This window comes from Manis javanica, chromosome 14 (genome assembly GCF_040802235.1).
Source record: "Manis javanica isolate MJ-LG chromosome 14, MJ_LKY, whole genome shotgun sequence".
Classification (NCBI taxonomy): domain Eukaryota; kingdom Metazoa; phylum Chordata; class Mammalia; order Pholidota; family Manidae; genus Manis; species Manis javanica.
Window position 1 is genome coordinate 73,605,041 of NC_133169.1, and position 16,443 is coordinate 73,621,483.

The 16,443-nt window shown below is 46.4% G+C and overlaps 1 protein-coding gene across 4 annotated transcripts in view; it reads right to left on the reverse strand.

The window, feature by feature from the left end:
• Positions 1 to 14,925, reverse strand: part of TNFAIP8 (TNF alpha induced protein 8) — a 113,238-nt gene extending 98,313 nt beyond the window's left edge. Inside the window, exons 1-2 of one of the 4 annotated variants that reach the window (XM_037017051.2) lie at positions 14,745 to 14,925; positions 11,489 to 11,561 (exon numbers count right to left, since the gene is read on the reverse strand). In XM_037017051.2, coding sequence (XP_036872946.1) covers positions 11,489 to 11,555 — 67 coding nt within the window. In that variant the 5' untranslated portion in view covers positions 11,556 to 11,561; positions 14,745 to 14,925. Of the gene's footprint in view, positions 1 to 11,488; positions 11,562 to 14,744 lie in introns of those variants that run through there. The other 3 variants (XM_037017052.2, XM_037017053.2, XM_073221160.1) reach the window with 3 other exon arrangements.
• Between the last annotated feature and the right edge of the window lie 1,518 nt (positions 14,926 to 16,443).

Genomic DNA, 16,443 nt, shown 5'->3' on the forward strand with positions numbered 1-16,443 from the left:
CAATACCGGCATTCTCTCAGACTCTTTGTCTTAGAGTCTTCATTTCTTGCTCAAGAAAGACAACATCAGCTGAACGCCAATCATTTCATTGAGAAACAGAATCCACAAAAATCTGGGAGGCTGTGTAGGAAATAATGTTACAAGAAAAGCAAGAGTATTAAGCTGTATATCTATGGATCTATGGTCCAGCTATCATACATAACTACGGGTAAGGATAGGAAGGCATATGAGAAATGAGACAAATTGTTTTCTCACACACACATCTATGACCCTATGACATTTTTTCTGTCTAAATTTCATTTACTGCTGGGAGTTGTCTTAACAGTGGGTGTCATTTGTTTGCATTTTTAAATTATCAGGATAAGATCTCACCTCATCAGACAAGAACTTATGAGCTAGGAACTCCTGTAAAAGGGTGGTGATTGTCTGTACCATCCTAGTGAGATGATCGCCTGTCTCTCCCTACATGTTCTTCGGGGATAGCAATTCCACAGTTTCCAAGTTTAATCCTGCCAGTGGAAAGAAACCCTGCTTAACCAGCTAAGAACAGTGGATTTCAAGGAAAGGTCACCATTTTTAGCTTTACACTAAAATAACCCTTCAAATGAAAGCACAACTGATGTTTGGGGACATTATAAAAATTAAGTCATTCATTAACCCATTTATTGAGAATATGGGTACAGCACATGAGTTCTAGAGATGAGCAAAACTTAGTTCCTGCTCTTAGGAAGGTAGACTAGTGGGGGACAGATAGCAGCTAAGGTGTAGGGCCATGAGTGATACAATCAATATGAAGATAGGGACACTACACTGACCTACCCACTCACATTCTTAAGACAAAGAGGTTACTCCTGGACAGTTTTTCTTCGTAAAGAATGGATCCAGGGGAGTCTGCACATAAAAGGTAACATTTGAACTGGACCCTGAAGGATAGTCTAATTTTGTCCAGGGAAGAGAAGCAGTGGGCACTGCAGGAAAGGGGGATATAACCAGCAAAGACAAGAGCAGGTAAGAGTGGGGTATGTTCTAGAGCAATGCACAGTTTAGGAACTGGAACCAAAGGAGACATGCAGAGTAGTGGGGATCAGGCATGGCCTTGAACATAGAGGGAAGGGTGGGTCAAATAAGCAAATATTGTCTTTTGGGGCCTGGGCAAGAAGGTTTGCATTTGCTGTTATATTTAATCCCGACAACTTGTTTCACAAGGCAGACGACCAAGGCTCCAAGAAGTCAGATACCATCACTGAGAAGCATGTCACCCACCTATATCCCTGAGCCAGCACTAGGCTGGTCCTCGACGGGCGCTGTCCCAGTGCATGGGCGACAAACCAAGAGGGCTGTGAACTGCTACTCTGCGGTATTGCTCTCCTGGACTTGTTTTTGACAGACATTGGGAGCAAATAACAATCTGGGGTTACTGGGACGCAATTACTGGAGAGCTGTGTGTTCAGAAGGTGCAGTAAAGTGCTCTGGGGAGGCGGGGTGGAGAATTCCCTCACATTTAGAGCCTGAAGTGTTTACAGACAATGTGTTGCATGCTCAGCATGTGGTGTTTATAGAGATTTTTCAAAGGAAGTATTAGAATGCCTCCAAAACTCAGTTCAAATCTAAATTCTCTCCTTTACATTTCTATCATGAAATTTAAGCACTATAACAGATATAAAATGAAAAGTTCAACTTTCTACTCTTTCAACCCACAGTTAAACTATTAATATTGTTCATTCTTCTAAAAAATGCTTATGCACTCATAAACATATTAGATGCTTTTTTTAAACATAATGAGATCATTATTTTGCTTTTTTATTTAATCTTTCTTGGCGATCTTTCCATATCTCTGCACAGAGACCAACTTGTTCTAAAGCCGCATTATGTTTCATCTCAAGGAAGTACCGAAATGCATATTAGCAGCTGATGCACGTTTAAGTTGTTCAGAGATTTTGGGTTGTTTTCTTTTTTCATTCTTAAAAACAACACAGCAATGAACTCTTTTTGTCCCAAGATGAATTCAGTTATGGTCACTTGTATCAGCATCTTGGATAGTCACAGATGAACTCCTAGGTAAGACACAGTTTAGCAAATTTCCTCGTGTGTTAATATAGTTAGCAGTCACTTATCTCAGCAATGAAGGGGAACACAAAGATAATCTAAAAATAGCTTTGTGCACAGGAGTATCTCAGGACATTCTGTAGCTGTGGAGTGTCCTGGGAAGACAGGGTTAGAGTCCTGGCCCCCGACGCGGAGCCCCTGGTGCAGAATTCCTCATTCCACACTGGAACAGGGCGCAGGCACAGGACAGCATTCCCTCCAGACAACCCCAGGGCTCTACCCTTCTTGATCTACCGCGGCTTTATCCTCCCCGGGTTTGCACGCATAAATGACAATGAAAAGTGCAAGTGATAGTAATCAGAATCATGGAATTTCAGAGCTGAGAGGGACTAGAGATTATCCAGTCTACACTTTACACTTCTTAGATGTGGCAGACCCAGAGGGTTGAAATCTCAGCAAGATCGCACAGCCACCTTCCGCACGTCTGTCCAGAGCTTTCTCCATTACATGGTACCAACTAACATCTGTATCCTTTGCTGAATTATTTCAAAAGGACAATGTAAGCAAAATCTGTGAATGAAATTCCCCTGGGTAGTAACAGTGATGCTTTAAAAGAAAAAAAAAAAAAGACCATTCAGAGAACATATGTAGAGATAGTAAGAAATTCAAAACCCTTATTTTTAGATCATTTTAACTTCTTTCTCCCCGAGATTCACTATGTGAATGTGTAACAAGTTTCAAAACTGACACATGTAAGTTTCACCTCCCCTCTCCTGTCCTTTGTTGAGGTGTTAATAAGCAAGTTCTGGTAACACTGTTGACTAGTTATCAGCAAGGCATGCCACTCACAAGCTGTCTACAGCCCTGACAGTGGGTTTGCATTACTCCCCACTTCCCTCCCATTCATGTTGCAGAGTCTAAACCACATCTGTTCAAGATCTAAACATCATGGGGGCGGGGGGCAGATGGGCAAAATAGGTGGAGGGGATAAAAGGTACAAACTTGCAGTAATAAAATAAATAAGTCACATGGATGAAAAGTACAACATAGGGGACATAGTCAGTAATACTTTAAAGAAATAAAAAATCATCTAAATGTCAGAGAGTGGCCAGCTCCAAGCCCTGGAGGCCAGCTCTGCTACTGACCTATGTAGCCAGCACCTGCGAGGAGCCTGTGAAGTGTGTGTATTTTTGCAAGAGGAAGTACAAGAATATGGTTAAGAACTAATGAATCTGAATATCTGCTTTGCTTTTGACCTTCAGTAAAGACTTAAACCCTTGTGATCTCAATGTTGTTATCTTTAAAATGGGGATAATAATGATAGAACCTAGGTTTTGCAATGTGTATAAAGAGCTTAGTGCAATGCCTGGCACACGGTACATGCTCAGGAAATACTGGATCTCTGCATGACACCTGACTCACACATGGGCCAGTCAGAGGCAGAAGGCAAAATACAGGCATTTGGGATCAGGAAAAAAAAGCCTTCAGTATGATTTCTGGTGAATTATGAAAGTAGGATAGAAAATAGTTACATTTTTACACCAGTCTATATTTGTCTATGAAATTCCTAGGAGCAAATAGTCATTCCCAGGACTTTTTCAACTGAGATTTGAAATGCTAGATCTGGGAAAGAACTCAAAAAAGTGGGTCGGGCTGGTGAGCTGCCTCTGGTGGGCCGGGCCCCAGGAGTGGAGAGCCTGACTCTAAGCTCCTCACCTCAGAGACACTGACCGAGAACAGAAAAGTGCTCAACAAGGGCAATTTCTCACAGTCTGGGCAGCTTTTCCATATCACCGACTCTGTTACCAGTTAAGACATCTCGGTGGCCGAGGATGTGGGGTTTCACTATTTCTTCACACCTGAGAAAAGAGACCACCTCAGCACTCACACCCACTGGGGCTGAGCCGGCCCACTGCTTCCAGATCATTCCCATCAACCGTGGGGGAAAACAGAAACACCGAGAACCAACCACATTAAACAAGTGCACACTTTGGTGAATGGTCCTAAGACAAATCCTCATCTAGCTACTACGTGACTTCCAAAAAAAAGTGAAAAAAAAAATAGTGTTAAGAAGATCTAGGTGTGTCATCACAGTAAGAGCCAAAACTGATGGAAGAGACTGCAAAGTGTAGGGGAGCAAAAGGTGCCCAGCAGCAACTCAACGGGAGCCGGCGTCTTCTGAAGAGCTTGGGTTTCCCTGGACCACTCATGCTTAAGGGAAACGTTTTCATCTATACTGTTTTAATTAAAATTCGCCTTGTAACAGTCTATTTTTTTTAAAGCTTATGGCAAATGATGTGCTCCAAGATACCTCGAAGGCAGCCTCAATTCAGAATGGCCTCTGGGATGCCTACTGGAATTGCAACAAGCTGCTGGGTGTTGCATTCCTACAGACATGGGGTCACCCACTTGACTCAAAGTTGTAGCACTCAGCATACCAACCCAGGGCAGCTTCGAGTTCCTATGTTAGACAAGGAATTTACACCCCTTACGCCCATTCTCAGCTCCCCATGCAAGTTATAGCAGCAGTGGATTAAAAAAAACAAGTGAACTAAACAATTTTCGCCAAACTGATAAGCATCCTAAAGTCTAAGGGAACTGCCACACCCAAAGTGTTGTTCCAGCTTTAGCAACACTGAGTTCAGGAACTAAGTGAGGAAATACAGGCTTGCAGGGTCTGCACTGGTTCTGAGCTGTGGGGACAGGACCTTGGAGCAACAGCCCCACCACATGTGTGGCATGAGGGCCACCAGACAAGAACCACACCCAGCACCGCATCTGCTAAGGCAACTGCGAGCGGCCTGAGCATCCTGCCGGGAGCAGGCAGCACAGCTATCAGGATGCTGTCCCAGCTTCTTCCAAATGAGCCTCACACAGACTCTAAAACTTTAGGATAAACTTGCCATCACTCAGATTGGCACTCTGCTACATAGGCCAATAACCAAAGACACATTTAAAACTGTCCAACTTCCTCCCAACAGGAAACAGGGAGTCAATTTCTCTGCTCAATTTGGGATGTGCAACTCCATGGATTTTGAACTTCTACACTCTTGCTTTGAAATGTGAATCACATCTTCAGTAATCACAGGACTGGGGGGACAAGCTGCAGATGGAAAATGGGTCTGTGAAGGGCAGACCCTAAACACTGGGACACGGCCCCACAGGCTGCATCTCACCCTGCATTTTGCAGGGGAGACTGTGGTGGCTTGTTGAAGGTCACAGGTGAGCCATGCCAGCTGAGCACACCCCCATGGTTCACCTCCCCACTATTATGAACAACAAAATGTGAAGAATGAAACAGGGACACAAACTATGAAGGAAACTCAGGCTGGTTGGAGAGCTAATAGCCCATGAGACTTCAGAGACAATGAGGGAGTTTGTAGCAGTTTTAAGGAGGGAGGATGGTCTTTGGCGACTGAGCGCACGAGTATGGCTGCAGTTGAGCTCAGCCAGACATCTGGCTGGTTATTTAAACTCCCCAAATCTCATCGTTCTGTGCCCAAACCTCAGCTCCTCATCTGTAAGGATTAACAATTAACAGATCTTTCTCACAGATCTGTAATGAAGATGAAATGAAAGGATGTGGATAAAGCACTGGGCCAGGTTCACTGTAAGTACTCAATAAATGTTTGTCATGATTACGGTTATGGGGGTTGTGAATGTTTCCGGAAACATAACAAACTCCCCATTGGGCGGTTGTCTTCCAGGTTTGAATGCAAGATGCTGTCTCCAAAGCAGGGCTATTTTTTCAGACCCATGATCCCTAACATTAGAAAGTCACTGCGAGTAGTAAAGAGGTGTTTGTGATTTCAACACCTTCCATGTCTCTGTTTTGCTTTTCTCCCAACTACTCATCACAGGTGGATAGTTTTAATTCCATTAAAACCTGGGATGAATATTATCAGTAAGTGTGATGACCTACCCAGCTTTGAGGCCCTGGGCCCCGGGGCTGGGCGGCTGCTCTTTGCCCAGCGATCATGCCCCACTCCATTCTCCTTCTTGGCACAGCCAGGCTCCCACAGGAGAGGTTCTCCCCAGCACCCACGACTCGCTTTCACAGCTTCCTCGCAGCCGTGACGGAGCTCTGGCCCATGAGGCGTGAGGAGGCTTCAGGAAAGGTTCTAGCCCCTGATGCGAGGAGATAGCACTACAGGAGAACAGGGTTTCGCTGCCCTCTCTGGCCCGCCCCTGTGCTGAACGTACCCACGCATTCCTGCTGCCAGCACACACTGGGGGCAGCATGTGATGCTCGTTGCTAACGAAGCCATTTTCCACCATGAGGGGCAAGTCTGCAGAGAAAAGGTGAATGTGCTAAGGGTGGGGAAGGAGAAGGATAGAAAATACCTGGTTCCTGTTGATGTTCCAGCCACTGATTCAACCTTGGGTAGGACCACCCCAGCCTACCCATCACATATGGTAATTTAATTCCTTTACTGTTCACACCACTGTCCATTCGTTTACACTTACCTGTAGCCGAAAGCACCCTGACTTCTATGGCCTGAACTGTGTCACCCCCAATATTCATGTTGAAGCCCCAACACCCAGTACCTCAAAAAAATGGGATTGTATTTGGAGACAGTGTCTTTAAAGAGGTGATTCAACCAAAATGAGACCACCAGGGTGGGCTCTCAGCCAGTATGACTGGTGTCCTGAGAAGAAGAGAGTTAGACACACAGATGCCCGGAGCACACCCTCAAAAGGAGCTGAGAAAATGTGCTACCAGGAAATCTGAGCTCTAAGAAATACTAAGGTCCTTCAGGCTGAAAGACAAAAAAACACCTGATGGAAACTTGGGTTTACACTAAAGAAGGAAGAACCCCAAATATAGTAAGTCGGTAAAAATAAAAACATTTCCCTACGTTTTAATTTCTTTAAAAGATAATAGTTTGAAGCAAAAAATAATAACCATGACTTCTGAGGATTGCACAGTAGACTGTATGACAAAGGGTAGTATTTGCCACACCCTTTACAAAGGTGACCGTGACAGAATTCTATGTCCCCCTTCTAAGTTCATATGTTGAAGCCCTAACTGAGGGTGACTATATTGGAGACAAGGCCTTTAGAAAGGTAATTAAGGTTAAATGAGGTCATGAGGGTGGGGCCCTAATCCAATAGGACTAGTGTCCTTATAAAGAGAGAGAGACACCAGTCATGAGTGAGCAGAGAGAAAAGATCATGTGAGGAAATAACCCAGGGGAAGGTGGTCGTCCGCAAGTGGAGGAGAGAGGTCTCAGGAGGAACAAACTGCTGACACCTTGAGCTTGGACTCAATATCTGTATTTAAGCCCACCAGTGGGTAGTACCTTATGGCAGCCCTAGCAAATAAATACAGTGATGTAGTATACTATTTATTATTATAAATATGCAAACACCAATGGCATCCATGAAAGGGAACAGAATTTACAAAAGTCTGATTGAAGAGGAAATTAGGGTGGATGTGCTTGTAGGCAACTCAGAGCCCAGGTGCACACCAGGAAGATGGGGGTGGTTAATTCTCTGCAAGTCACTGTCTGATTTCCTTCACCAGCCCCCTTTCCCAGCTGTGAGGCCAGAGGCCCTGGGCCCAGGACAGCACAACTGCAGGCTGGCTGCCCACAGAGGACGGCTGAGGCAACACTCCAACTAATCCATTTCCATACTTGCTGGTCCCTGGTCAGATATTTAACCCTAGAGGGGAAAAGAAACCCCAGTGCTTCTACTAAACTGAGTACTGTGTCTCATCAGCAGCAGACCTTTATTATTCCCCACAGCTGCTACTCAAATGATACATTAAAAACTGACAAGAATTCAGAAAAAGGGAAGAAAGGCTCAAGTGGCGGCACAACTCACAATACAAAAAAAGAAAAAGAAGAAGGAAAAGAAGGAAGTTACAGAAAGATGGTTTCAAAGAAAAAGCAGCGTGTTCTCCATTTCCCCATTGCCCACCATTACAAAAGGAGAGGGCCGTTCTGAGAGCAGGACAGGCTGCTGGGGGCGGCGGCAGCCCTGCAGAGGGGCAGGGAAAGAGCGGGTCATTGGGCAGCTCCGTCTTGTGCCCAGGCCCCTCCCAACATGGGCCTCTCCTAAAGAATGGCTGCCTGTCCGCATCAGTGATGTAGGACATGTCCCCAGGTCAGCCAGTGCACCACATGTGATGCCAGAATTGCCAGCGACTCAGAGCTAGATTTTCAACTAATGAACACCGAACAAGCGACTCCCCAGCATCTCTGCTTCATGGTTCTCAATTCCTGGGTCTATCTGTGGGACACCACTATTGGTTTTGGTTGTTATTTTTTGCTAGTTATTGGTCAACATTTTTCCATCCAGTGGGGACCTACTTGAAACGCCACTTTGCTATTTCTCAGGGTGAGTACATGGGTGTTTATTTTTATCTTCCTTAAACTTGAAAGCCACTCTGTACTTTCAAGATATTTGCTCCTTCTACACACACCCATCTCTCCCACCCCAAAATACCCTACAGACATCTCCTGCCTGAATCATCTTCTTTGCAGAAAAAGATGTAAAACTGGTCTCCCGGGAAAGGGCTTTTCAATTTGCTATGCATCAGTCACCCGGGGGGCCTTAAAAGAAATACAGATTCCCAGGCCCAGCCACTGGGTGGCAAGTGGAGCCTGGGAATCCACGCCTTTTCTGTCAAGCGTCCCGCCTGATCCTGACCTGCGGTCAGGTGGGGCGCTCTGGCCCCAGATGAGTGCTGAAACAAAACAGGACAAGCTCAGTGTTTCATTCGCCATCCCACCTTTGTGGCCGCCCAGGAAATCATGTCCTCAAACCACCAAACCAGGGGCACTCATCCTGTTGACATATGGTCTCTTTCTCTGGCAAGGAATAGCAGCCGGTCTCCAGAGCACTATCAGTCCCTCCAGGCCATAAAAGCAAAGCAGCAAAGTGGCTAAATGTGTGGCACACCAAGGCCATCATCCGACACTCAAGGAAGGAAGGTCTGAGCTCATTCAAATCTCCCAGGTGCGCTGCATGAGCCACTGGGGGCCGATCTCAGCAGGCAAGTCAAGAGTGCTCTGCCTTTGATGGCCGTGACAGGATTTAATCGAACACCAACGATTTCCCAGAAAACGACCTCATCTTTCTTTTTAAAGATAGAAAAAAAAACAAAGGAGTTGTTCCCTGATCACAGAGAAGTGGAATCAAATACTAGACTTACTTCTTAAAGGTTTGAGTCATCGAAGTTTGTTTTGAACTTTGCGATTTGTTGCCAACATTGCACCTGCAGTTTTGCTCAGAAGCTCAGAGCATTTCTGCAGAATTCCCTCACAGTGTCTGTGTGTGTATGAGAGCCCCGAACAGTCAGCTCAAGGGCCCGAGACAGGAAAGGATGAGGCGAGCTAGGCCTCCACAGCCTCCATCTCCCTCACTCAGACTGACAGTCCTAGTGTAAGAAATGAATGAAATACTCGATGGGAGTGGAGAAGGCTGAGCTCAGTGAATTTGGGTTAAAGAAGTAAGAATCACACTTAAGGAAGGTATTGAGTAGGTGGGCTCTGTCTCCCTTTCTGGCTCCCTCCAAATACTCACAAGTGTGCTCTGGGCCCTGCAGACAGCGTGTTCCCAGAGGGGCTTGGCTCAGCAGATGACACCGCTCTGCCTCCCACAACTCTCACAACTTCCCTTGTGAACATGCCAGCCACAGAGAGTCCCTTTGCAACACCAAGGACAAGGGAGACATATCTTCCTGTCTGTCTTCGATAATGTGCTTTCATCTACTACCTGTTTTAAGCAACAGTGTCTTGCCAATGGGTTTTAGCCCCAGACAAGTTCACTATGGATTCAATGAGACCAGAAAAAATAACAGTGGAACGTTCTTGGGGTGAAAGGCTTTGTAACCAATTTATTCCCGAGGTGGCAGGTCAATCACTAGACTCCCACCCACTCAGAGCAAGTCTGCATGCAGCAAGCCGGTCTCCGCCTCTGGGTCTCTCTGCCACCGCAGCTGTCTCCGTCTCTGTCCTCGGCACTGCCACCACTGCAGCCTCTGCTCTCCTGCAGCCGAGCAGCCCAGAGCACTGGGCGCAGCTCTTTATATAGAGTCAATAACAATGTATTGCCCGCACATGTGAAGTGAGCAAGCTGACGAGGGCCAGGTGAGAATCCTGGCCATAGGAACCTTCACTTTTTCCACAAACAATCTCCAGACATGAAAGGCCAACCCACTGCTCACAACATAACTGTAACAGGTCCTTTAAAAGAGACCTTTGCTCATAAACAGGGGGGCCTTCTGGAAGCCACGGCACTTCATGCTCAGACCCATAAACCCTAGGTGTCCAGTGCTGGCTCATTTCTCCTCAGCAGAAGCAGCAAGATTTTCCTATATATCACAGGACCCTGCAGCTGGGTCTCATAGAAACTGTTAGAGTCACCCCATTCTCTGGGTTCCTCTGGGGTTGTTAAAGTTCATGCTACACGCACATGTGTGGTACAAGTTCCCACTGTCCTCTCTCCTCCACTACGGCCCAGCACAAACACCATCCTCTTGAAAAGAGACCAAGCTGGCCAACCCCACAAAGTCTACCGACTGCTGGCTGCCTTCTGCATACTGGACAACTGGAGGGGAACATTCTGCTTTAACCCACACAACAACCCTATGATGTAAATACTATGCCCAGTTTTCAGGTGAAGAAACAGGTGAGGAAGCTTAAGCAGACTGTCCACAGTCACACAGCCTGTGGTGGCTGAGACACAATCAGCCAATTCCAGCAGTCATGTGAGCCAACCAACCACTTCTTGACTAAACTAAACATCATCTTTATTCCCAGTGTTTATAGAAACTACAACAAGTGGAATTTTGGACTTAATTCCATTCTCTGTTTTTAAAGAAGCAAACCCCGACTTGTTTATAAGTCAGCCTGGGCCCACACCAGCGCAGGCCCCCATCCATGTGACCTCTCACGCCTTCTCCCTTTTTGGTGGCGAGATAACCGTACACCAACCCCTCTGTCACCTTGAGAAAATATCTTCCTGTTGGTCTATAATCCCTCTGGTTCTATTTGAAAAAAGCACAACCCTAGGAAAACAAACGTGTTGATGCCTACCCAGCTTTGCAGCTGGGTCTGAAACTCGGCTCCCTTGGTTCTGAACCATACATACTTTGTTTCTAGAGGAAAAGTCACTACTTTCTAAAAGGATGAGTGGGTGTTACCTGATTATTGCATTTTAAATTATCGCCTGTGACATTTTAAAACAAGTGTCTCAGGTAACTTCTATGCTTGACACAAAAGGCCAAGAACACAAAATCTTGCAGAATCAGGTTTATGGCAGTCTTGCCACTTGTCAGGTCAAACAGACATCATTAGAAATGTGCTTATTACAGTTTCTCATAAGGGAGAAAGTAAGATATTTTGAAAATGGTTCTTCTCCCGTGGAAGTGCCCTTACCTTCTTCTGTGAAACACAGAATTTGGGACCCATTTCTGCCACTATCAACTTACCTTTGGGATCCAATCCTACCAACATTTTTCTGCAAGTCACCAGTCCTCTAGGACCCCAGGCCTTCATGTGAACCTGAGAGGATGATACACACAGCAGGAGCTCAATAAATGCCTGCTTTGTAAATGAATGGTGCTCACCTCCTGCAAACCAACGGATACACCTCCAAACTGGTGTAACGACAAATGTTTTGGTCTAAGACCTTTGGGCCAGATGTCTCTAAGGTGCCTCTCACATTCTAGAATTATCCACCCTCGAGTTTACAGCTCATTTCCTCCTCTCACTCCAAAATGTAGAGTGCAAACTAACATTCACTGGGTACTATTTGACCTCATTTACATTTTGCAACATAGTTCACTGAATTTTTTTTTCCTTGTTTTTTTTACACTCAACGAATCATCCATTTTCAGCTCTCAGGAAGCACTGAGGGACAAAAGTCTAGAAACTTCAGTTGGCTCAGACCCCAGGGTCACAGTCATCAAAAGCAGAGATGGAAGGGTGGGAAGCAAACTGTTTCCCACAGTGAAACACAGACATTGGCTGTTAGAAGCTCCTTTCGGTGTTTGTTGGGTTCTTACTGTGTGCATTTGGTATTAAATGCAGGATGTGGGCAGCGTGAGGAGGGGCGAGGTGATAAAAGATAATCTGGCATCACACAGTGTCTTTCCTTAACTTCTGCATCAGAGCTGAGCTCGCTTAGAATGCCAAACTGGGGTAAACTGTCCACTTTGTTATCCAGGTTGGCCCCTGTGCATGTCCCTGCACCCAAGTCAGTGCTCCTGGGAGGGGACACGAATACTCTTTCCCTCATGAGAAAACAGGTGGCCCTTCTTTGTCATCTCTGACCCTCCCTGCTTCCTGGAGGTCACCCCAAGTTCAATTCTTTCAATTTGTAGCAGCAGAAATGGGGGTGAGGAGTGAACTATTCTGCACAGTGTGGAAGCAAAGCTCAATTCTGGCTGACTGGGAATAAAATCTCCAAGAAGGAAATGCGTTCATTCCAAGGGCCTTTCCCAACCAGAAAAGGATCAACTGGATCAATTAACTAGGAGCTCTCTAGTGCCCAGCACGGTGGCAGACTCAGCCTCAAGGATCAGTTATTTAAGTTCCCTAAGACATAAACCCCAGAGAAATCTGCTCCTCCCCCCATATGGCATTTCCTAATGAGCACTGCTTGAATGCAATCATTTCTCCCCACACATCCTTTCCTCCAATTTCAACAGAATGAAGAATTGCAGAGAACAGGCCTCATAAAGTGCTCTGTTCCTGGCCTTGCAGTGTGAGTGTTCTCCCTCACTTTCTGCCATTGTGGTGGGATCCCATAACAGCCTGACCTTAACACCTCACTATGCGGATGAAGGCTTTTTCCAGCAATACAGTCAGAAACAAAAAATTAAGAGACAACGAAGATGAGAAGGTATTCAGCTCATACCACCCCCTTTCTCTTTAAATTTATGCACACGAGGACAAAAGATTAAAAGATTAGGTCTCTTGAAGAAAAAATTTTAAAGGCCCTTTGTACAGGACCACTATCCTTTTGGGGGAACTTTCTTATTTAAATATATTAAGATTCTTAAGTTATCAGATAATCTAGATGAATATAGTGGCTTGGAAGGTCTACATCTCTTAATGCAAAGAGCTTAATGCAAAGTTCCCTAAACTTTATTTACTCAAAATTACAGGTAAAAGCTCAAAAGGTAGACAAGCGATTGGGGTTATGATTAATGTGTATGGAGGGGAACAGGCATCCAAAAAAAAATCTACAGAAAAGCTAATTATGTTGCCAGCTAGAATATTAATAACTTGCTGACTTAACTCCCCATGACAGATCTAATTAGAAGGTGGTAATAAATGTTTCTAGGTGTTTCATTAAGTGTGATAATTATTTCTTTCCTTAAAGAGAGATGGAGTCATATGTTTACATTTTGAAGCATAATGTTTCCTTAGTTTAAACACTGTGGAAACGCTTTTGTGTAACACAAGATTCAACCCAGGATAAAAATATCTGCTGTGATAAGCAGTACTTAGAGTGAGTGACTTATCAACTCTTTAACTTTCATATGCCAATGCACAATGGCAACTTAAAGGCTACTCTGTTCTGATGGCTTTTAGCCACTTGGTTTTGTTATCCTTACATTTCAATGAATATTCTACTCAACATGTCATTTCCCTACCATCACCCCTTAAATGAATTCTTATTAAAGAAGTGGGGAAATTTTATGAGTATCTACTGTCACAGCAAGAACATAGCAGGAATAAACTGACATATAGAAGAATTCAGGACCTCAGCAACCAAGGAATCACTTTATAGATAGATTTAAGTACAGCACTGTTATCAATGAATGCTATCAATTAACGTTTTTTAATGTAGAAATATGCCCTACATTAAGATAGTATTGGCCCCCAATAAGAAAAATTTACACAGGCATGGAGCCATCAGTCTTAAGTCAGTCAAGATTTTGTTTCAACACTGGGCACTCAACCACTGTCTCTTTCCTTCCATGATTCCCTCAGGGTACTTGCTCCTTTTACCATAGTGTTGTATTTTAGGAAACCAGCTGGATTTAGAAACAGGAGTCACTTAATAAACATTCTTCAGAAGCCCAAGTGTGGTTGTTCAGCCTGATCTTGAACATGCCTATCAGGCACCGTTGGTCTGAGCGTGCTCATCAGGTGTTTTGGAATGAGGTGCTGAGGGTTCCAATGTCTCTGACGCGCGCAAGGGCACACACGAGCACACACACACACACCTTTCTTCTTTAAAGGAAGTCTCCACCATCATCTCAAGACAAAACTCTAGTTCCTGCCTGGTTTACAGCGAAGGGCTGGATTACAATCTCAGGCCAGCATCTCGGTCTGCAATGTGGGGCATCCTGATAACCCTGGCGGGCAGTCCTTTAGGCAGCAAGAGCTGTGAGCACGGGGGCGCGACGCGCAGCGGAGTCCGCGTCCGCAGGAGGAACGCGCGAGGGGGCTCAGCGCAGGCGGTGCAAGTAGGTGAAGGGTCGGCTCTAGTCCGTAAGGGCTCCCAGCCCAAGGTCTCGGGTTGTCGCTGCGACGCAGGAATTGGGTGAAACTCTGGGGAGTTTCCGGGGCCGTCTACGCCTGCACACTCACTCGCACCCACTCACACCCGCTCACACCCACTCACTCCGGAACTCTCGGTGAGCGGAAAGCGCGCCCCCAGGATAGCCCGCAGCCCAGAGCCGAGGAGCCCCGCGAGGGTGTGTGTAGACTCGCGCGCCCAGAGGCACTTACTCGGAGGAAGGAGCGCGGTGCGTCGGGACACTGAGAGGCGAAGCTGGGCGATCGCACGGCGCGGAGTTCCCTAGCCGCTCAGACGCTCGCGGACTCCCGCGGACGGATCAGCCGAGCGCGGGCGGGAGCCGACGGGAGAAAAGGAGCCAGGACGCGAGGGCGGGGCGTTCTAGGAGAAGGAGCCAGGAGGGCGGGGCGGGGCCTGGAGGAGGAGCCAGGAGACGGGGGCAGGGCCGAGAGCTGAGAGCGAGCTGGGGGAGGGGCTGAGAGGTGGTGTTAAGCGGTTGGGCGGGGCTAGAGGGGAGAGGCTCGCGGGTAGGGCGGGGCTTGGGGGAGGTAGGAGGGCCCGGAGGAGCTTAGAGGAGGGGCTAAGGGGTGGGCGGGGCCTAGGGGAGTAGCTGGGAGGGCGGGGCGGAGCTCAGAGGAGGTGCAGAGCGGGCCTGGGAGGAGGAGCGGTGGCCGGCTGTACAGCGTGTGGGTAGGGAAGCGCTGAGCTGCTGGCTAGGCGCGGGAGAGGAGGAGGGGCATGTAGGAGGCCGGGGCAGGGCCGAGCGGGGAGGAGGAGCCGGGCAGCTCCGCGGACCCGCCTGAGGCCCTGGGTCGGGGGTGGTGACCCTCAGGAGAAGCCGGGAGAGCGGGGCAGCGGCCTGGGAGCTGGACCCCGACTGCGAGGCGAGATCGGGACCGGCTTGGGATACCCGCAGGCAAGATGCTACCTTTCCGGCCTCTAAGCTTTGTAGATTTAAACTTGATACCAAGCTCACTGTGCTGAGACGGTTGAATGGGCTCCTACGTGTTTACACTGTGCCTGACAGACCTAACGAGTACGCGTGGATGTTAACGTCTGTTGCCATTATTATTATTACTATCCGTACAAGCCATCCATACCACAAAGATCCATTAAGCACCTACTATATGGTGGCTTTGTGCAGAGGGCTGGCAATATTAATACTAGCAAAACAATATGTGCGGGTCACTGTACTAATCCTCACAACCTATAGATAATAGCTACCTTAAGTTTACAAAGGGAAAGGGAAACATAGTGAAGTCATACAGATGCCCAAAGTTACACATTTAGTGGCAGAGTATGGTTAGAAGAGGAACGTAGATGAAACAGACAAAACTTACAACAATTTGGGTTTAATGTCCAAAATGGGAATATACAGACTGTTCAGAGGTGTTCAGGAGAGTTCACTGTCCTTGATTATAGCTATGAGGATGGGAACTTCAGAAGCAGCTATAGGGGGAGAAAGGGCATTTTTCAAGCATTATGAAGGGTTGGGAAAGACGAAGAGTGGAGATTGGAATGATGCTAAAGCAACAGAAAAGGACCAAATCCAAATGCTTTCTTACAGGAGCTTAAGAACATTAATTTCACTCTTGGTAAGTAGAAAGCCAGAAGGATTTTAAGGATGGGAGACGTACCAAATGTTCTAGAAAGTTTAATCTGAAAACAGCATAGAGAATGCCAGAGCCAGGAAACTTGCTTATGAAATTATTTAAATACGCCAGGTTGGGATACTGTGGTAGGTAATGACTCCAAGAAAAATGTCCACTCTCTAATGCCCAGAACTTGTGAATATGTTGCCGTAAGTGGAAAAGGAGACTTTGCAGATGTAAGGTTAAAGTCATTGAAATGGGGAGATTATCCTGGCTTATTTGGGTGGATCTAATCTAATAATATGAGTCCCATAAAGTG